Source organism: Odontomachus brunneus, unplaced genomic scaffold (assembly GCF_010583005.1).
Source record: "Odontomachus brunneus isolate Ranch 3 - 2012 unplaced genomic scaffold, Obru_v1 Obru_scaffold_053, whole genome shotgun sequence".
Lineage (NCBI taxonomy): Eukaryota > Metazoa > Arthropoda > Insecta > Hymenoptera > Formicidae > Odontomachus > Odontomachus brunneus.
In genome coordinates, this window is record NW_022639503.1 from 1,220,130 (window position 1) to 1,243,488 (window position 23,359).

General features: G+C 46.3%; 1 protein-coding gene and 1 long non-coding RNA gene across 4 annotated transcripts in view; one reads left to right on the plus strand and one right to left on the minus strand.

Moving 5' to 3' along the window:
* LOC116845596 (cytoplasmic polyadenylation element-binding protein 2) overlaps positions 1 to 18,868 on the plus strand; it is a 202,511-nt gene extending 183,643 nt beyond the window's left edge. For all 3 annotated transcript variants that reach the window (XM_032818455.1, XM_032818453.1, XM_032818456.1), the window contains 5 exons: positions 5,551 to 5,811; positions 6,116 to 6,228; positions 6,378 to 6,770; positions 7,101 to 7,211; positions 7,499 to 18,868. In XM_032818455.1, the coding sequence (XP_032674346.1) occupies positions 5,551 to 5,811; positions 6,116 to 6,228; positions 6,378 to 6,770; positions 7,101 to 7,211; positions 7,499 to 7,615 (995 nt within the window). In that variant the 3' untranslated portion in view covers positions 7,616 to 18,868. The remainder of the gene's footprint in view (positions 1 to 5,550; positions 5,812 to 6,115; positions 6,229 to 6,377; positions 6,771 to 7,100; positions 7,212 to 7,498) is intronic.
* Positions 1 to 23,359, minus strand: part of LOC116845601 — a 77,077-nt gene that overhangs the window by 45,126 nt on the left and 8,592 nt on the right. The window contains exon 2 of the long non-coding RNA XR_004378272.1: positions 5,523 to 5,796. This is a non-coding gene — a long non-coding RNA (uncharacterized LOC116845601). The remainder of the gene's footprint in view (positions 1 to 5,522; positions 5,797 to 23,359) is intronic.

Below are 23,359 nucleotides of genomic sequence, written 5' to 3' on the forward strand. Positions count from 1 at the left end.
CTATATTATGCGTGGTACTTTTTAACACTTTTGTTTTGTGTTAAATTTGCACATACATGAAAGTGGATGATTTGGGACACATAAAATGTTAAATTTAACACATCAGTTTTTACAGTATAGGGTTATAAAATATTGAGACTGTTTCCCCGGATTTGTGTGTACGTCTGAACAATAACATCCGAGAACGACTCGTGAACGGCGACTGCACATCTGTGCGGCCGATCCGCGTAACATTTTTGCGCCGTTATTTCGATTTCGCCACGGGCCTCACTCTTGAAACTGCCACCGAAGCACCGGAGCAAGCAGCTGACCCAGATATCATGGTCTGAATGAAGTTTTCTTACACGGCGAAATCGCGAGGCCGCCTCGCGCGCGATTTCGAAATGCGTCGAAACTTATTTACACGTTCGTCCCATTGCGGCGCGTACGAAATCGCTGACGGTCATTTTTGCGGGGACGGATGTGCAAAATCGCAATCGCGCTGAATCGCCGAACTCCGGCGGGCAGTGCAAGATTCTAAGCAAAGCATGGCCAAAAAACAAATTCTCTACGTGTATACTGGATGATCTTCACGTAATATATATATATTCACCTAATTTATTGATTTTTTATCTGATATATTGTTTGCTAAGCAACCAACATTAACACTAATCTGCAGTATTCCTTATGATGTTTCAAGAAAGTGATTGCTTCTTGTAATCGCGATTGTACGTGCTTTTGAAAACGTGTATTCGTTTACTAATTTTAAATCCGTTTATATAATCCGTATTTTTTAACAAAAACAAAAGTTACTAGCTCTTTCTGGCAATCTCGCGAGGCACGGAAAAGAATCGGCACTGACAATCACACCGCGTGTATATATTTTTTTATGCTTGTTCCGTAGCCGTAGTCATCTAAACAGTTACTCGTGTTGTTGTCAAATATGCGTGTATACAGATCGTAAAGAGAGAGAGAGAAAGAGAGAAATCCGCTTAAACGATTAAATATTTATATCGACACAGTTTCCATCAAGCGTTTCTCTAAGCGGATATACGTTAAACTTTTAAACGTGTATTCGAAAAATCTATCGGGAGCCCGAGGCAAAATTCTTACTTTAACATCGTGATTTCAATAATATGAAGTTACCATTAGAAAATAATTAGGATTTCTTTTTTATTATAATTTTTTCCTTTAACTTCCTTTGTGTAATTCATTTTACAGTTTGTAAAAAGTTACGAAAATTTGCGGATTATAGAAGAAAATCTATAGTATATAAGTCAATAAACCTTTTCTAAAATACAGAAAATATTATGTAAGGAAATGTCCACGCAACAAAAATGTAGAAAATGTTATGAAAAAACTTTTGTGATTTTTCTGATTTATATGTATCAAATTTTCGCTAAAATTCCGAGTATAAAAGTTGCAAATTCACACAATTGATGTCTATAGAATTTTTATCAGAATCTGATGCGAATAATAAACCAGTTTATTTCAGTTAAAATGCTGTAAATCCTAATTTGAAACATAGTTAAGAATGTTAGAGCGATTAGAGTGTGCGCCAGGATACTCGCAACCGACGAAAAGAAAGACGGAAAAATACGCAAAGGAACAACCCCGTGTCGCGTAACGGTATACGTAGACGCGGAACACGCGGATAACGTTGGCGGATTAATCGCTTACGCATAGCGTACACGGGGAACTCTCCCGACGACGAAAGGATGCCGCCGCGAATCGCCGGGAGATATTTCGGAGTGCATTAACTCATCCTCGCACGCGAGTTCTAAAGTTCGTTTACGTGTTATCGATTCGCCGGTGAATTATAGACGCGCGCCCGCGCTCGAGAGTATTTATGCTAATGTATGTAAGGCGCAGAGAGTCGCGGAGAGTACACACACGGACGAGCACGCGGAGTGTAAAGCATCGTTCACACAAGGATTAGCAGCGCTGATATTGCGAGGCGAAATTATTAGTTTACCGTAATCCCCTCGTGTACTCGATGGCGATGTCCGGCGCGAACTCGGCACACGTGACAGTACCGTTGCAAATACAATGACCAATCATCCCGAATGTTGCGGGACATGTTGTCGATATTTGGCTCTTCACAGAAGTATTCTAGGCAGCGCGCTATTTGTCGCGATTTACTACATAAAGTAAAATAAATAATATAAAATTTCAGACTAAAATTCTCAATAAATAATATAAAAACTTTAATCAAATAATTAAATTTTACTATCATGTATGTAACTGCTCGTGTAATTAAAGACAGATTGACCGTTGCTGAGATATTCGCGACTAAAGTTGACATCTTTTATGTGTGTTCTTAGCGTGCTAGATTCTATTTTTTATATATTCTAAGCTACATATGAAATTTTGATGAAAAACTACTATGACATTAAAGATTAAGATACAAACATATATAAATTTCAGATATATTGATCATTTTGTTTTTCAAAATGACAGCGCTGGAAAGTTTATAATTTATGATGATATATTCGCGCGTGAGAGAAATACACGTATATATGCATATTTCAACCTTTTTTGTTATCTGTGCATCTCTATAGATCAACTGGTGCATAAATGAAACACTAAGAAAAATGAAAAGTAAAAATATTTTTGTATTTGTGATATTGTGTATGTATATTTATCTCAACTTTATTTTAACTTAACATTTAATACTTGCATAGTGAAACAAACATATAGAAACGCTGAAAATTCGACGTTTAACGATAAAAATATCTTCATTCTCTCAAAAGAACGAATGTATTGTGAAAAAAGTATCTGGTATTTGTAACTGTAATCACATAATTACTATAAATAATAGCGAAGACCATTTTTTTTGTTAAATTCTACTATAATGCTGATAATAATCTTGTATGCACGTCACTACTATACACTACATTTCCATGTTGGAAGAAACAAAAGATACAATTGAGGCAGAAAAATAACTATAATTTTAGTTAGATCGACCATTCTGTTTTCTCCGAGTGTGAGAAATATGCGTTTCGTGGATTCGAAATCTGCGGTCGATGTGGGGCATACTTAAATGTCTCGCACCTGAAATTACGGATGTAGTTGCACACGCCCGTATGTATCAACCCGGTCCTTACGTAACTCCCCGTCGTTTCGTCTCCGCGTCGCGTCCCTCGCATACGAAAGCCGTGCGTGCTCGCCGATTTCGCGATTTCGCGATGATAATTTCGTACGTCGAACATTAAACGGGAGAAGAAATTCCTCGGTGGATCATGGACTTTTTCGTCCATTTCGCACATCGCAAACGGTTTTCTCTCTATTACTCCCGTAAATATCGCTCAATTAGCCTCGACCAATAATCACGGAAACGATCCTGCAATTTTCCTCCGTGTGTGTCCGATCCACGTCAAGACCGTATACGAGAGGAAACGTCTGCCTCTCCTCTTCCCGCGTGCACGGCGTGTGTACGCCGTATCGACGCTTCTATCATTTATCCAAGAATATACACGTACGACTCTCAGTTCACGATGGCTCTCCCACGACACGATGTGTGTATGCGCAAGAGGAAAACAAAAACGAGGAACTTAACCGCGGAATTAACCCCTTGAGAATTAATCGCACGAGGAAGAGCCCTTCGTGTGCTCCGCTGCTGCGTTTCCGTGCTCGAACGCTATTCCGTTCTCGCGCGAGAGCACATGCCGTCGCGTTGTTGCGCATACATTATTACATACGCGCGGAAATGAAAGAAGGTGAGCATCGTAGTGACACAGAGGACAACGCGAGGAAACAACCGGCGGCTGCGTATACTCGCTTGTTTCGCGACGCCCGCCTGCGAGCTCGGTCACGTATCAAGCTAGAATCACACGATGCCCACAATTTCATGCCTTCTTACATGCATGCATGACCGGCAGTTCAGTCCACTGCATAAGTCGCTATCGTGCATTGGAAGTTCTGTATGCAGTGAACTGAGTTTGCGGTCGATCAGCATGTACGTCAGAAGGCATAAAATCGTGCATCATGTGTTTCCAGCTTAATGGAATTCTTCGGAATGGGCGCTGATCGGAATTATTCCGTTACTCCCCAGATTTCTATTGTTTCTTTTTTTTTTAGGGAAAACGGTATTTATTCCGATCGGGATCGATTTCTAGGAGTTCCATAATACATGCCTCTGGAATGCCTGCCTGGGTATCGAAGTCATTCATGCGCGTTGTTCTCTGTTTACCGTCGTTCCTCCTTTTTTTTTTCCTTTTCCTTAACGACAGCGAGAAAACAAACAGCGCCCAGAGTGGACGAGATAGTATAACCGCGAACGTTATCGTTCTCGTATCTCGATCCCGACGCGCCAGTGTTGTTGTCGTCCTCGTCGTGGTCGTCGTGGTCGTCGAGAGCATGGCAACGTTTATCAGAAGGGCGAGGTTTCCCATCAGAAGAAGATACAGTGAGTTTCTTTCCTGCGCTTCTCCGTGGACGTTCGACAACGCCATGGGTGATCGACTTTTATCACGCGCGCGTCCAATCGTTCTCGAAGAGTCGAAATGATCGAGCACGACATTCGCGTTCGCCGACTCGTTCACCTGATCGCGCGTAATTAGCCAAGAACGTAACAACCGACCGTGGTGAGAAAGGGAGTTTATTTGAAAGAGGTTATTTCTTGAAAGAGAGAACAGTAGAGGGAACTCAATTATTGTCGATTTCTCAAGCAGTTCAAGATGCTGGATTTCCCACCGCTGTATTTTGACAACAAAATGATCAATAATCCTGAAATTTGTGTATGTCCGTGTTATTGACTAAAAACCTCACGCGTGTAGAGAAAAGTTTAGAATATATTAAAAATAGAGATTAAAATCAGTTAGGAATACAGTATATTTTATTCGCATTTCTCGGTTTGATTGCAAGCTGGCGAAGCTTTTCTTTAGAAAATCAGCCGCGACCAGTATTTCAGAAGAGTCGCCCGCTTATCGCGGCGACTAGTCTAAAGGCCGTGCCAAGAACATTACGTAAGGAACGTTACGTTTTTACGAGGCTATATTTCAACTGTGCAACGTCAAACTTCCGGTTCCACAAAAAAAAAAGAAAAGAAAGGAAGAAAAAGGGAAAAAGAGAAAAAGAGACGTCGAAAGCGGTTACGTCGGTTACATTATGCACGCGCGCGCGGCTACGCCGCGCCACGTACAACATGATGGGCGATTGCCCCTTCTCCGCCCCGCATCCTGCCTGCCCGTCGCGCTTATTACGTGATTCCGCACAATTGCATAATGAACTACCCAGAAGCGTACGAATGTCAGACACCGGGACCTTGATTTCCCGCGGACGATTTATAGCGATCTCGCGCGCGCGCGCGCGTGACTCACATTTGCTCGTCACGAAAACGCAGAGCGTAGGCACGGCTCACCTCGTCGTAAGAGCCCCGTCGTTTATCAGCGGCTGTTATTTTTGCACGTTATTCCGCCGGCTCTCTCCCGCGTCCCAATTCTCCTGCGACTCGACCCCACCGGGTCATATGTCTCCCGTTAAATCTAACGTCACCGGGCGTTGCTTTCTGCGATTTAGGCGATCGAATAATCATCACTCACGTGGAACAATGTTGTTGTGTATTCACAGGTAAATCTCCGTTCTTCCCGAGTCTCGAGGATCAGAGCGCTACCTTGCTGGAAGACCCGAATGCGCCGAGCCAGCTAGACGGTGTCGGAGTCGGCGTCGGAGTCAGCGTCGGCGTCGGTGTGGGTGGCGGCATCCCCGCGTCCCAAGCTGCGCCGCTCTCATCGCCGAGCCGGAGCAGTCCACACAGCCAGGGCAGCGAAACTGGCGAACGTTTCTCCAGGAAAGTCTTCGTCGGAGGCCTGCCACCTGACATCGACGAAGGTACGCTCATTACTTCGTATTGGCGAAAGCGCACATTCATCAAGGTGCAATATTATTATGTTAAAGTGTATTAAATATATAAGTTTATATTAAAGTGTATATGAAGTATAAGTTGATTAAAGCATAATAGATGTCTGCATTAAAGTACAGATTTTCGTACTTTTGGTTTCAATTATGAAAGACAGAACAATCCGTAAGATTCGTCTCAGAAGCAATGTTTGGTTCGCATAAAATCGACAAAGCGCGGTGTAATTCTAACTTATTAACGGGAGAATAATATTTCCCTTTTCTCTCTCCTCGACAGACGAAATTACAGCCAGTTTCCGTCGATTTGGTCCCCTGGTAGTGGATTGGCCGCACAAGGCAGAAAGCAAATCCTACTTTCCGCCGAAAGGTTACGCGTTTCTGCTTTTCCAGGTACGATCACACACTTGGCAAGCGAGAAAGAGAGAAATACGTTTACGTTTTTTCTCTCATCTTTTTCGCTCTCACCCTTTCTCTTTCACTTTTTACTACGGCATATCGTTTATCCTGGATTAACCCGGATTTCGTGCTCGATTTTCCAGGACGAAGGCTCGGTGCAACAGCTGATAGATGCCTGCATTCAGGACGAGGACAAGCTCTACTTGTGCGTGAGTTCGCCCACGATCAAGGATAAGCCTGTACAAATTAGACCATGGCGACTTAGCGACGCTGATTTCGTGTTGGACGCATCCATGCCACTGGATCCACGAAAGACTGTCTTCGTTGGCGGCGTGCCTCGACCTCTCAAGGCCGTGGAGCTCGCTATGATCATGGACCGGCTCTACGGCGGTGTCTGTTACGCCGGCATAGACACCGATCCTGAACTTAAGTATCCCAAAGGAGCCGGAAGAGTCGCCTTCAGTAATCAGCAAAGCTACATCGCTGCCATTTCGGCCCGATTCGTACAGCTGCAGCATGGCGACATTGACAAAAGGGTAAGCACGAGAAAGTCGGCAAAAAGAAAAAGAAATAAAACAAAAATTCGTACTTGTTCGTGCTCGATTTTTCTCTTTCTCTCTTTCGCGTCTTTTTTTTTTAAGCGGATACTTAAACGTTCTTCGAGAAAGCTTAAACGAATAATTCCCCTAAGTAAGGGATTCGGAACAGGATCGGACCAAGTCCGTGATTTGTGAGGTCTGTTTTAGACGTGGAAAATGGTATTCGGGGAATTAAACGAGCTTAACTCCGCTTCTGTTCTGAAGCACTTGAGGATATCTTTCTGCCTCTCTCGTTTCCTCTGAACTGACGAGTAATCTTTCAAACAGGTCGAAGTCAAACCGTACGTTCTGGACGATCAGATGTGTGACGAATGTCAAGGTCAGCGTTGCGGTGGCAAGTTTGCGCCATTCTTCTGCGCCAACGTCACCTGCCTGCAGGTATGTGTGTGTGTGTGTGTGTGTGTGTGTGTATATGTTCACGACTCATCATTATTATTAAATAACAGGAGAAAGGCCATGCGAAAGTTCTATTTTAATTTTCGATTCAATCAGAGTTGACATTGGGAGATTGTTGCGTCAAATGTCGCGGCAAGGGGCACGACCCGATTGAAATTGAATTCTCAAACTCCTGGAGACCAATCTCTTCTCGGCACACTTTCCATTATTTACAAAGTCCCAATGCTTTGTATTATCTGACTGTCTGACCCAACACTTTCTGCTTTCAGTACTATTGCGAGCACTGCTGGGCGACTATCCACTCCCGGCCAGGTCGGGAGTTCCACAAGCCACTGGTGAAGGAGGGAGCGGATCGGCCTCGGGCCGTACCTTTCCGCTGGTGTTAACCCCAGCTGCGTTGTCCCTAATTATCTCGCAGCCCTAGCTAATTAACTACCACCTCTATACCAATACCCTCCTCCCTCCCCTCACGTGCCCCCAAACCCACGCCCTACCCACCCTTATTACTTACTTACTTACCTACAACAACAAGAACACAGCCTGAAAACCGCTATTAATACTATTACCACTCGATCGTCACTACAACCACTACTCTACTATTACCACTATTATTACTACTCTACTACTACTATTACTACTACTACTACCACAACTACTATTCTACTACAAATTACTACTACTACTACTCCACTGCTACTACTTCAAGTTGTACCGGTTACTGGACGAAGAAAAAGCCAGCCGATGCCTCTCGGCGTCGATCCGACCTACGACCTGCGACCCTGCCTGCGACCTCGCATCCGCAACGACTCGCTAATGCGAACGTCCGTCGCGACTGTTACCATCGTCATCGTCAAGCCGGATTTCGCCTGTCAACGTAACGGCGATTTCGCTTTCCTCAGCAGGAGAAGACACGGCGGGGAAGCGATCGGGTCTGCGCCGAGCCGACATCGTCGCCGGAAGAAGAGAAAGAGAGAGAGACAACACACACCGAGACCAGGACAGAAGAGAACGGATACGGATTCTCAGTATATCGATTACTCGTACATATAATACTATCTGTCTGCGCTGTCTGTAAAATGCACCGGTTCTGTCCGAGATCGAGTATCTTAGTTACCGCGTCTCTCGAGGAGCGAGAGAGGGGGAGGGGGGCCGCCCTCGCACACGCACCCCGCCGTCGAGTCGGCCGATCCTCCTCGAGTGTTTTACGAAGTCGCCAGCGCGATTTGTGCGATCCGGCTTGGCCTTCTCGCGTGTCCGTCTCTGTCCGCGCCACGGACGGCGCAGGCTTCCTCGTCACGATCGCTTCTCCTCCGAGTTTGTCCGCCACGTCCTCCGAGAACCAGGAAGACGTCCCTTCTCGCATCCGCCACTCCTGAGGTCCACTCTTGTTTAGTTCGCGGAGTGCGACCTGGATGGCAGCGAGCGGCTTCCCGGCGATCGGAGCGCGTTTCCCAACATTGTTCGCGCGAATTCGAACGAAAGCACGCGCTCCGAGCGCGGCGGTAAGTCGCTCCGCGCGACCGACGATCGTAAGAAACGCGAGTACCTGATCTGACGCGAAAGTGTGTTGCCAGTGTGAACGAATGAGCGAGAGAGAACGGGAGCGAAAGAAAGAAAGAGAGCAAGATCGAGAGCGAGAGTCGAGCGAAAGAGATAACGAGAATGCAAAGAAACGAGTGCAGTGGAGGCGTGAGAGGAAGCAACGAGATCGAAAACGACGCGCGGAGATGTGGGGCGTCGGCTGGAATCTCGAAGGAGAGTGACAGGGAGAGGATGCGGGGAGACGGTACACCGAGAGGCGTACCGCGTTTCGCATTGGATGTTAATCAATAATGAAAAAAAAAGCCACGCTTCAAACCGCTGTGTATTAGGTAATTCTCTGTATCACACATAACATACACATACACCCATATATACAACACACACACACGCATATATACAACACATACACACACACACACACACACACACATATATACACACAGAGAGACACAGACAGACATACACATAGTCTCTAGTTATTAAGAACTTATTAAAATATGTTACATAGGTGCGTTGTGTAATGCGTTTCTCGCGCGGATAACGCGACCGCGCTCGTAAGGAGACATTTAAGAAGAAATGATTTTTTACTAATTAACTTATTCGAGTGCGAGAGCGAGAGAGAGAAAATGAGAGAAAGGACGAGCGAACGAATGAAAGAGAGCGAAAGAGAGAAAGAGAGAGAGAGTGAAAGGAAGAGGGGAACAGAAAAGGAAATATCGAAAGTGGAAAATAAACAAGGAAGAAACGTAAAATGAGGCAAATTAAGAGTCTAGAGAAGAAAAAAGGAACAAACCAATGTGTCACGTAGACGACGGAAGAAGGGTTGTAAACGGAGACCATTGAAACAGATAGTTCAATTTTCGACGCACACGCGTGCGCGCGCGCGCGCGCGATAAAGAGAAAGAGAGGAAGAAAGAGAGCGTGAGCGGCCGTGTGCGTCCGCGCGACGTTCCGTACGGACATGCTCCGGGTTGTCCAGGCCTGCCTATGTCAGCCGTACCGGATTCTCTGCCAATACTTTCCAAACCGGTGCGAGCAGCGACCTTACTCACGAGCCTTCGCGGGAAAAGAAGGGAACGTGCGAGGCGAACCTCTCATGCCGCGTCTCTCGCTCTCGGAGAGCAGAGTAGAGGACAAGAGAGTAGAGAGAAAAAGAGAGAGGGAGAGGGACAGAGAGGGTGGCCGCTGCTCGCGTCGCGAAAAAAGAGGGACGAAGGCCGCGGCTCCTGTGCGCGAGAGTGAGTAGGATAAATTTTACACCCTGACTTTACTACTATTACTATTATTATTATTATTATTATCACGTGTGTGCAATAAACAGTCACTCTCCGTACCGATGGAACGGTCAATCGGCTCGAGATCTCACGATGATGATAAAGCATGTGAGGTGATGTACAAAAGAAGATACGAGTGCCCGGAAGAGACGGGTGTCTTGGAGAAAATGTTCGATATTGCATGTCGAGCTAAGCTTAGTCGTCGCGTGCCGACAGAGATACATACCCGAGTGAAGAACGATCGGGGCGCTGGCTGGAACGTATCGAATATTCTACGTCTGAGCCCGTACGTTCCTCTTTTTTTTCGATAGAACGACGAGCGGCGCGCGGATCTTTCTTCCCCGCGACGGACGAGACCACGCGCTCGATCTCTCGACCGGGCGAAAGGGAGCGTGTCACGTGCCGGGAGTACCGTTCTCAAAACCAAAGTAGCGATCGACCGCGACTCGTAGGCGGTGGAGAGAAAAAAAGGAAAAATGAAATACAGCGATATATCTCTCTAGAGATCGTACCTAACTCTTACTCTTCATACGTCCGATAGATGTGGGGGAGAAAGTGTATGTGTGTGTGTGTGTGTGTGTGTGTGTGTGTGTGTGTATGCACGCGTCCGAGGGGTCGCGTTTCGTGCGAAACACTATAATTAGATTCGTATTAGAGCCGCATGTTGTCGCTCCTTGTACATACCGACACCGATCCCCCCTCCTTGCCCACCACTTTTAACCGATCAATTAAATAACCGGCAACTTATTGATCGCGCGACCGAATGTGCACGTTTTTCTCTTAATCCCTACAAGCAAACGAACTTCTTCGCTCGGTGTATATAATCAAACGCAATGACGCAATCGCCGTTAGTTCAAAGGACAGAGAGAGAGAGAGGGGAGAGATATGTGGGGTCCGTGAGAAAGCGGAAAAAAGCTCAAACGGGGCGCGCCGTTCCGCGGTTTTTATTCCTCGTAGGGGAGTTCGGAGTGGCGAGTCGAAATAGCAAGTCGGATAATCGGTGATCTTTTTAAAGCGTGACGCTTCCTACCACGCGTCCTTCTTTAAGGTGGTGGAGACGGAGACTCCGGCAGGTCTAATCAACGATTTTTCGACGCGACTTTTTGCCCATTACGAAAGAAAAAAAAAAAGGAAAATAGAAGAAAACACAGCTTCCTGAGACGTGTACGATTCGTCGCCGTTAGGATCGCGTCGGTGGGCGACGAGCTCGCGATCTCCGACTCGTTGCCGCGCGCGTTCGCAAGAACGTGGAGATCCGGCCTCGGCGATGGCGCACCGATTTCGAGAGACAAAAATGCCCGGTTAATGATATCTTTGATATTTTTAGGATACTTTTGATAACTAATTAGTAGGCAGCAGGCTTTAGAGCTAATACCGAATCACCTTTCAACGACCCTTTTGTTGTGTAAAAAGGCGTCTCACAATACTTCCGACAATAGGCCGGGCCGTTCCGTCGCGACGGGATTCTTCTCGCAAGAGAAAGAAAGAGAGCACGAGTGAGAATGTGTGTGTATGTGTGAAAGAAAGAGAGAGAGTGTGTGTGTGAGAGAGAGAGAAAGGAGGAAGAGGCAAAGGTCGAGGACTAGGAAGCGTTGTGCTCGGAATTTGTATGCAACGTTGTGCGTTCCGCTTCGTAGATAAAAAAAGACATAAAACCGCATAGCAGCAGCAACAGTCGGAAGACAACGTAGTTGACCTCGCATGACGAGTCTCTTTCGCGATACTTTTCTTCTACACGCGTATCGGTCTCTTTGTACACACGCATATACGAGTACGTGGACGAGCACGTGCATAGGTAGCGGACGATATCATGATCGCGTGCGGAAACACACGTAATTTAGACAGAACATACATACAAACAAACACACACACACACACACACACACACACACACAGATCCATGTGTACACTTACAGGCGATTATACGACCAACGGATTACGATATACGTTGCGTACGAATCTAACGAGGAAAGGACAAAAAGAAGTAATTTCCACATCTATATATACACATATATATTTATTTTTTTGGTACTCCTTTTTGTATATACTATCTTGTCTCGCCGTGTAGAGATTAGGCGGCGTTTAGGACACCGCATGGGGAAACGCGTTTTATAGATGGAAAGTGTGCGGAAGTGTGCGGAGGAAAAAACGAGAATTAGAGAGAAGCGCGGCCGCGTTCAACGACGACCCTCCGTCCCTTCGTCTAAGACACGTTATTCGGCCCGCGAAGACACGAAGACGCGTGCGCTCAACGTGGACGGGAGTCGCGTCGTAAAGGAGAAAATAATAAGGTAGCAAAATGTGAGAGATAGAATACGGCTGTAGAGAGCGAGGGGAGAGAACAGATGAGGAAGAAAGTAGTTCTCGTCGCAGGCCTCTTTTGACTCGCGTTCCGACTAAGCATTGGCAGAGACCGAAGATGACATCCAACCGTGACCGACCAATAGATCGGATCGATCGATCGATCGAGTCTAATCGGAAGACGCGGGAGATGATAGATAGAACGATAAACGAATATAGCGGGAATATGTAGGGTTGAGTAGAGTCCGAGCAAGAGACTCGTCGAGTGCGTGTCACTCGCGCTAAGGGTTTCTCGAGGTAGGGAACGGGGGAGAGGGCTAAAGGAGCAAGCGCGCATTAGGTATAATTGTACACATATACATATATTAGTTGATAGAAGGAATATATTGAATTTTTCTATTCGTTGCTATCGCAATATTCTAAATAGACAATTGATCGTTTCTTACGCACTCGACGAAAGTTTTCGTAAATCTCGACCGAGAGAGATAGAGAAAATGGAGGAGTAGGAGGAGGAGGAGGAAAAAAAAAGAAGAATCGAGTTTTAGAAAGAAGACCACACTTAGGGCGACTTGAAAAAGATCGCGAGAATGGGGGGAGGGCAAAGAACGCGACGAAGTAGCGCGAGGTAAGGCGAGTATTAGTTAGCGCAATTTTACATACGAGCCATCGTTCTTGTAAATCGTGCGAGAGAGAGGGAGAGATAGAAGAAGTGAAAAAGGCAGAGAGAAAGAAAGCGAGCGAGCGAGCGAACGAGAGAGTGTGAGAGTGGCATAATCTGTGCGGCACACGCACAGTGGAAGCGGAAGGTAGCGGAAGTAAATGAATTAAAACGCGACCGCGATAGTATATATCGCGTGTGTTATCGCGGACATAAATTTATATATATACATATATGTATATGAAGCGCCGGTGTGATCGCGCGCAAACCTGCACGTGCGAATTGTGCGTGCGCGCGGACCGGTTCCATATATTAGGCGAAAAATTTTCTCATCCCACATTACGCGGGCACCAAGTACGCGTCGCCTAAGACGCTCGTGCGCCGCCACAGGTACACAAACAAACAAATAAACACATGCATATGCACACACGCTCGTATGCATTAGGAGCATATGTGTACGTACGACACATGCAGGACACTTACACGCATACACAGGTATACACATATACATATACACACGTACACGCTCTCCACTAATCGATCGATATAATTGTAGCAAATCTTATCTAGGTACCAATTCACCTAAATCAATTGATAATTAAAAATATATATTGATATACATATTATATATATATAAATATATATTATATATAGAGAGTAGCGTCGTGTTCCAATACTTGAGCAAGCGAGTACTTGGACGAGGACCGTGACCGATTTTTCTAGACAAATTTTTCTAATGTTCAAAAAAGGATAAAACATGCAAAAAAAAAAAGGAGAAGCGAGCGAGAAAGGAGGATAAGACGTGTTGCCCCCCCGTCACACACGAAACATTGCTTCGTATCCTGGCCTCTTGCAGGATATATAACCTTACAGGAGCGCGAAGACACGCATAATCCTGATCGACACACAGCCACACATGCGTCATGCCATAACAGTGCAGCGCGATACACGCGGCAAACCGCAAAAACCCAGCCTCGAGTACACGATTTTCTTCAAGCCCCAATTATATTCCGCCACGCATACACGTGTGCGCGCACGCACTCACACACACGCACACATATATACACACACACAACCTACATACACACACAATCGAGTCAAATATTTTTTTTATGTTGCAACATTAATGCACGAAGAGAGCGTAAAGAGGTTCTCACGAAAATACGACTTTCTTTTCAAATTAATTACCATCCTTCACACGCGATGCAATAAACACACACCCACACAAACACACGCATGCACACGCACCGCGCGTTCTGTACTCTGTGTGAATTGCGGTCGTGTCTCTTTGGATATAGATGTCTAGCTAAATGTTCAATCTCGCTGTGTGTACTCGGGTCGTCTCGCGGGTTTCGATCCTACCCCTCCCCGCCCCGATTGATAATCACCGCTCCCCCATCTGGGGTTCACTGGTCCCCCCCGTCCCCTCCCTCCACCTCCCGCTTCCCCGGCATCGTGTACCTCTTTGTGCGAGACACTTATTTTTGTGCTAGCGAATTAAGGCGCAACGAAGGGGGAAAGAAGCAATAGCTGTAATTCCGTGTAAAAGCGCGCGACGAGCAGCAGAGCGAGATTTTCGAAAACCGGCCGAAACGATCGGCTGTCTCCGGGCCGCGGACGCGGAAGCGAGTTGGATTGTAGTCGGACGGCCGTATCCCTCCAGCCCCCGGTATATTCGGGATAATCCCAAATTTCTACGGATCCCTGTTACGACGTGGCAGATCCAACGATCCGATCATTGACGTCCCGTCAAGTTTTTGTCGACGGGACACGAGAGGCTGCGGTCGTCTCGCCTATAATCTCACCGCGAGTTGTCCCGCAACCCTCGATTCCCGCAAATCTCCCGAAGAGAGAAATAGAGAAACAGAAAAGGAGAGAGAGAAAGAGATAAAGCTTGCTCAGAATTGTCCGTCGCGAAACGCGTCGAAACACTCATGTCGCACCGATCGTCGAGCCGTCGTGTTTCGTGCGTGCGGATCGCGCCACGCGAACACATATCACTTGCGGTCCACTTGCGGTGGATAAACGAGGATCGGTCATCGGGTGAGGCTGGAAAAACGGAAAAACGCGCGAACAAGGAGACGGACTTGCCCGTCTCGGGACGCGCGAATGTCGCGTAATTTTCCGCGGTATCCGTTCACGAACGATCTCTCGCTCGTCGTCGAACGGTGCGCGGTCGCGCGCCGTCGCGAGAGGAGTCCGGGAGACATTTCACGGAGGTGTCGATCTAACAGAGGAAATCAATCGTGATGCGCTCGGTAGAAACTGTACGGCGGACGCGCCACGTCGTTCCGCGTCCTTTCGTAGGTAGATCTCTCTCGTTAGTTTTAGGATACATTCATTTTCTGTACTTGTTAATTTTTCGTGTTCGGTTATCACATTTAATGATACACATAGTTGCGTGTATTCTTTTCTGTTTTCTTTTGTTTTTTTTTTTGTGATATTTAGGATGAAGTTACAGCTAGTGTGATTGTTCTTGCTTTATCGAGCGACTTCAGGCTTTTTCTTATTTTAGCGTATATGGCCGATGAAGGGAATGTGATTTGCCGCGGTACTGCCGGAACGCGCGCCGTCTTAGGACCGTTGTATGACGATTACAGAAATTTGTTTGCACTAATGAGACGCGCCCCGCGACTCTTATCATTCTGAGCGGTAGATCGTTTGTGATTATCGACAGTTATCGACGTAGATTTTGCCGTAAGCAATCGAGAATCGGACTACGAGATTTCGGATTGACCACGCGTCGAGAAAGGGCGCGAGTAGACGTAGGGAAGTGACAAAACGGCTGAACGACGCGACGCGGTAACGTTGTACGCGCGTATATACCTTCACACATTTCTATTCACGCACGCATTACATTACACAACATACACATATACACATACAACAGGAACACCGTCAAACGCCTCTGCAAGCGTGGCGCGCAATGGATAGAATAAAGAAAATAAATACAAACTCTACATCCGTAACGGAGTTAACGTTTGAGGTACACCAGTAAACAACAAAAAGTAACACACAAACAAAATAATAATAATATGTTAGGTGTGATTCTTCACCTCCTTTGTAATATGTGTGATAAAGCATAATATATATAATATAATGACAATTATATATATAGATATATATATTATATATAAAGTACTAATATATATAATTGATAATAACGATTATATAAAATATATCTAATATATTGTGACAAACTTTGAGGAGGGAAGAGAGAAAGAAAGAGAGAAAAAGAATGGAATTAGGCAATGGGGGATATTGTGCAACGCGACAGTAAAAAAAAGCGGGATATAAAAGCACGTGAGGACGCGTAGCGAGATGCGAGAAGGGTGCGATTATTAAGCATGCGATTATTACCCACCCTTTCGCGGACACGCGTGGCATGCGATCACACACGTGGGATAGTGAGAAGAACGATCAGGTTGGACACATCGGTTCGCGGCTCAAGCGGACCGCTATACCACTGTCGTTCGGGTTATGGCGTGTATAGTTGAAGTCGTACGTAACGGGAGAAGTGAGAATAAAAAGGAAAAACACACATTGATAAAGAAAAAAAAAACGTTGGAGGGAACGAATAACAATGGTAGTCATTTACGATAGATTTGTATTTTTCAGTGTTGAAAAGTTTTTTATACCGCTGTTATATTCTTGTCTAAATATCTTAGTTCAGAGAAGTTACATGAGTACGTGTGTGCGTGCGTGTGTGCATATGTGGGCGCGCGCGCCGTATATACGTGGTTGTTCCGTGCGTCTGTGTGCGCTTGTGTGTGCGTGTGTAGGTGTAAGTGCGAGTGAGTGAATGAGTGAGTGAGTGAGTGAGTGAGTGAGTACATGCGTGCGAACAAGATGGTGCGTCGCGAAAGAATGCGAAAGTAAGCAAGGGAGACCGAAGTGATCTTAGTGAGAAAGTGAAGAGTGCCGAAAGAGAAACGGATAAAGACGGCCGGGTGATTCATCACCCTCGTCGACGACGACGATCGCGCTCGATCGAAGGGTCGACGAGAGAAACAGTGTGCGTATGCGTGAGTTATCAGCGGAGACGACGCGAGGATTTGTGTGTGACCATTGTGATGCGACGAACCGTGATCTTCGAACGAAATCAAGGTCGTTGGGGAGGAAGAGAGGGAGGGAGATCGCGATGGCGATTAAAGAAACCGAGGGAAGCAGAAAACTAACGATTCGTACGATCCCTCGCGATGAGGACTTGCCTTCCCTCGAGAGACGTCTTCTCGTGAGTTCGACTGAGCGAAGGCGATCTCGAAGCGAGAGGAACGACGGAGATCGTCAATTAGTAAAGCCATTCGCGCGAAAGGAACATAAACAGAGCGTGTATTAGAGTGAGAAGAAGAGAAAGAGAGGGAGAGTGTGTGTATGTGCGGGAGAAAATGAGGGTGCGAAAGAGAGAGAGAGAGAGAAAGAGAGCGAAATGGAATAGCGAGAAATGTGTGCGACACGTACATAGGATCCTATACTGCTTGATTATTAATGTGAAAGAATCGTAAACCGCGTACACCTCCTGCTCACCCTCTGATGTACCGTTTTCCGAGAGTACGGTTTAATTAATTTTTATTTTTTTAAATAAAGTTATTATATATATACATACATATATATATATATATATATATACATATATACATATATCCTTATATATTTTACGACGCTAGACGAATCTTGAAGCGTTTGTGTAAATAAGCGACAGATTTTTCTTCGTTCTCTGTTCTTTCGTTTTATACGCGTATTATGCACACAGGGAGACACACGTGCACACAAGTAAATTACGCGTACGCGTAGCTGGTTCGACGTGTAGCGGTAACAACGATCTAACCCACTTCTCGAGAGAGGATTTCACAAAAGGACTAAATTTAGATCGATTTTCTCGCGTTCTCTCGACAAAGTGGGTCGTTACGCGCAGAACTTTTCACATTTGCGCTCAAACATCGCGTATACACACAGAAATATACACACACACACGCATGCAGATTCGAGGTCGAAGTCTCGCTGTCGACGTGGGAGTCGGCGGGCGACTCAGCGCGATCTCGTCGTGTCGCAACGAGAGATGTAATGACTTTTGTAAATTTTTTAATGAGGCATCTCGCCCGTCCACGCGGCCACACACGCGCGCATACGCATGCGTGTATGCCCGCGTGCATGCACGCACGTCGGACCGGTTTAACGAGATTTCGGCTTCGAACTGTAGGTGCCTTTTTTTTTTTTAATTTATCTTCGACGACTCGAGACGCCTTCGTCTTTTCCCGCTTTATGAATTCACGTCGTCATCGCCGTGTTGCGAATGCACGACGACGACGACGACGACGACGACCACCATCATCATCGATTCTTACTGTTAGCTCGAGGTATTCCGCTACTATCGACACTACTACTGCGATTCACTGCGAGTATCACTATGATTAAGGTTATTCGTATGTCTCTATTATTACGATGATTATTATTAATTACGATTATATTATCGCCGTCACTATTATTACGATAGAGTCACTACTGTAGACATTTCGACGTACCAAAGAAGCAATCGGAATACGTATACACCGAAAACTCACATACACACGTACACACGCACACAGATTTATACGCGCAGTCGTACACACATACGCGCGCGCGTGCAGACTCTTAGAAGACGGATATGGTCGGAAGACTCGAACCGATCGGAAAGCCGTGACGAGAACACCTCGCTAAACATCGGAACCCAATCGTAATTACCCTCTCGTACGATTCCAGCTCTTTTCCTGTCGCTCCGAGCGACGAAATCCTCGCGCGAGATCTCGAGATTTCGAGAGCCCGTTAGCTAATGAACGATAATATGGCTCGAAAACCACGCATTCACGCGTTACAAAGTTAGAAAATAGAAAGAGTGAGGGAGATGAAGGATTACGCTGTATCCCGATCGATACTTCGGTAGGGTCGCGTCAAGACAGTCCAGACAACGTGTGATTGAAGGATCCCGTACGGGGAAACCGGGAATTAATTATCCTCGTGTCGGGATTCTTTGATTCCGCGGAGACGTCGCGAAGTCTGAAAAGTCGCGCCTTCGGCCGGCCTTTCGAGAGCGTCTTTCGCGGACTCTCGCGTTGTCGCGGCGTCTCAGTAGGTGTTAAAATTTCTCCTTGTTTCCTTTTCTCTATTCTTTTCCGCATTAATCGATTAATAGTAAACTTTCGAGCGAGGCGAGGCGAGGCCGCCCTGTGTTCGCGGCGCCGTTCGCGCGCTTATAGCATAATTCAATTAAATTAATGTACATGCGCGCGTGTATATATATGTATACATATATACATACACGAGCGAAGGAAAAAGAAAGAGAAGGGTGGTAAGCTTAAAGAATTATACAGCAAATCTTAGAGCGCGGAAAGACGCGATATAAGAAGCTAAAATAAGATGCAGCTGGGCGCAGTGCAATTGTTGTGTGTAACGGAGACGCGAGGGAGAGCGAAGTTGCACCGCGTGCGCGAAGGCGAAGGGTACGACGACGTTCGCCCCCCTGTTTTCTTTGGTGTCTTTCGTAATTTTTCTCTTTTCTCTGTCCCTTGATTCTTTCCGTCTCGCGGCTGACACGCCGCTGCGTGTAAACGGTTGTGCGCGTGCCCGACGTTCACGTTAAACGAGATAATTATGATGACCACGATGAGATAATGATAATGATGAGAATAGTAGTGATGATGATGATGATAATGATAATGATGATAACGACGACGAGTTGAAGGAAAGCGAAATCGAACGCGCGCGATTGTCCCAGGGGCGAGCAAAACGCTTCGAAGATCATTCGGGGGTCGCGTCGACACAGTTTGGGTTACTTACGATCGAGCTCCATCCCCATCCCCCGCGTATTAGCGATTCGCTGTCCCTTTCTAGGTAAAGATATAGTCCACATGTAGAGTGAGCGCTCGGCGAAGAATATCGAGAAGTACCGCGTCGCGTGCCCGATCGACGGACGCGAGTCGGCGCGAGCTCTCACACCGCGGCCCCCATAGTCGAATTATTTACGGGAGAGAGGAAGACGAGAGAGAGGAAACGCAGATAGTGTCCCTTTAGGTGCGAAGAAAGTAGCGCGTTTTTTAATACTATCTCGAGTTTCTACGAAAAGTGAAAAAAAGGCACACACACATTCACCTCGATTAGCGAATCCTGTACCTGCATTAACTAGGGACTCCCGCGACCGCGCGGCGGGCGGTTTAAAGTGTGCCGCGTCGGATGGGAGAGCGAGCGTTTCGCCGTGTATTCGTCAAGTATTTGTAGAATCGGCTTATATTGTTACTAATCTTTAATATATATATTTAAGATATTAAATATAAAAATATATATATTATATATAAATATATATATTGTCCTTAAGCGCGTATATAATTGTGAATACGGAAAAAAAAATTTCTATGATCTTGTGTATAATATATAAATGAGATATATACGCGATTATATATACGGAGGAAAGAAGCACGGGAATTCGGAAGGGTTAAAAAAAATCGAAGGCAACATTTGCGTGCTTTTGCGTACGGCTACCACGTATCCACGAGTGATTTATCCGCACATGGATTAATTTTCGATGCGCGCGCGTGTGTGTGTGTGTGTGTGTGTGCGCGTGTGCGTGTGTCCGTGCGTGCGTATCTCAGCCGTGTGTGAGCCGTCAGGCTCGCTAATAAAATGTCTATTAATCTTCCGCACGTAGCACGGTGTGCGTGTGAATATGTGTGTATGTGTGTGGGTTTGTATGTGTGCATGCGTGAATGTATACGCGCATGCCCACCTCTGGGTAACCCGACTAATGAATCTGTCCCCGCGCGCGAACGCGATTCCACGATCTCTCCCTTTGATTTCTTCTACATTGCGCGCGAATTGACTCGATAATAAATTATTAATAATCACAATGTGCATTATTAGTAATTCATCCGAGAGTCAACGAGAGCCAACGAGGCCAATGAGGGAGCGAGTCGGTCTGGCGGCCTCCTTCCATCTGGGCTTTTCGCCTCGAGGAAGGTTCGCCACCAGCCGAGCGATCTTCTCCACCTGATCCTCCCCTCCCCCCTCCCCCCCTCGATCAACGGCACAAATTCAGCGTGAAATTCGCGGAGACTTTCCGAATAGATTGGCGTTACGCTCATTCGATATTTACTTGCTAGAGACAAGGAAACGACTAGTCTTCGAAGCCACGGGAACACTCGAGTAATGAACACCGAAGGCGGAGGACAATCGACGCGCGATTGATCCCGCTGCCGCGCTTCTCGCGACGGATCGAGTTCGAGGTTTCTTCCTATTCTTGCGTTGTGAAAATATTTGCCCGCAATCGAGATCGTTCTCTACGTTCGTACGGCAGGACGGGGTCCTGGGACGAGTCCTGCTCGCGTCTCGTATACCCGAGCTCGTCCCCTAGCGTATGGTTTCAGAATGATAACACCTCTCTCGAGAATGAATCCGACGCGAGGGTTCTCGGGAGAGTGACGCGCGGCCACGGTGAAACCGGAAATCAACTATCCAAATGAAAGAGGGAAAAGAAAAGAGAAACATTCGCACGATTAGTTGAACGCGACTTTGCGCGAGATGCACTTCGGAAATCTTTAGAAAAGATAAAAGCGATATTTTTCCCAAAGCACTCTTATAAAGATATAAGTAAACTCTCGAAATTAATGGTTAAATATTAAAAGAGGAAAATGAAAGAGCGAGCTGTGTCGCGCAATTAGTTACGTTTTTTCACGAGATATTTTAAATCTTTAGGAAGAATAGAGAAACGATATTTTCTCAAAGTGTTTAAGATTTAATTCGGCTCTTGTAGAGAGAGTCCGAGTCCTCCAACGTCGACGCAAAACTCGAAATGGAGATAGAGAAATTATCCCGGCGGGATCGCGTCGGTGAGACGACGGTCGGTCCCGTCGACGGAAGTATAGCGAATGAAAGAAAAGAAAGAGAAGAAGAAGAAAACGATGTACGTTTTAAACGCGAGCCGTCGCGTGCGTTTGCCAGCCCAACAAGCTGAATTGCGACGGTTTTGCGCGAGAGTCGTTCTCTTCCACAACCGATAAACACATACGTGCACGAGACACGTGTAATTCACGACGGCGAAAGTATTCGCGCGTGTCACACATCCATACACGTCACGTCGTAACACACATACACACACACACACACATACAGAGACACATTCCCGATGCATTCACGATACACGTGCGCGACATACCCACACGGAAACACACGGCACACACGTGTCGCGATGTACTTCTTATTTGAGTGATATATGAAGACAACTATAGCGAGCTCTTTGTTTTTTCAAACGTATACATTTTCAGGGGGAGTTTGCAGTTTTTTTGTAATTAATACGTACACGAGGCTAGAAAGGGAAAGACTTTGTGGCGACGCGAAGGGATGAATGCGACGGGGTGAAAGGGTTCGAAAGGAGAGTGAGCGAGCGAGAAAGCGAGAGCAAAAAAGAGAGAAAGAAAGAGAGAGACGAATAGACGAGGGTAGAGAGAAAAGAGAATGCCGATTTATTAATTATTCTTAGCGTCTAGCGTGTAGCGTCGATATCGATAGGGAATATTAAACGATAAATTACGCGCCCGCGGCGAGTAGTAGAGTTGCAAATAGCGGCGGCGAAGGGGAGGAAAAGCCTGAGCGGGACGGAAAATCACGGCGCGCGCGACGCGTCGAAATGACGGGAGAAAGTGACGACCGAGTCGTAATTGTGAAAAGTGAACTTTTCCGGGTTTTTTTTTTTTTTTTCATCATTTTCTCGTCATTTTGATATCGCCCTGATGTCATCGCGATCTTCTGTCCCGCCTGGGCGCGCCACCGCGGCGCGCGCGATCGTTGTTAGCCAATTCGCTCCTACAGTCCTTTTTGTACCGTTCTTTTTTCTAAATGACATCTCTTTATATTGTAATGTGTATTCTATGCTTAGTGGAGACGAGACTTTTGTAATAACACGCGACACTCGACGCGCGCGCGCGCGCGCGCGCGTCACCACGAGAGACACGAGTTAAGTAGTGAATTTTTTACGACCGCCGTGACGAGAGATCCGACGGGTCGAAGTTGATGATCCTTAGCTCATGAGCATAGGCGTTCCTTCGATGCTACAATCGCGACGAATAATAATAACAATATTAATAATAATTATAATTATAATTATGTAATAATAATAATGATTGTAAAGAAAAAGAAGTATAAGAATAATAACGATCATACGCGCGCACTTCGCGGATAGGACGTTCGGACAGACGCGGGGGCAGGTTTCGTTGTCGAAGCGAAGATTCGCCGTCGGTCTCGCCGTTAATCAGCCAGCGGAATGTCGTGTCGGCTCTCGGTGATCGCGTGCCGCCTCCGCGAGTGATCTCGCGGGCCCCCCCCCCCCCCCC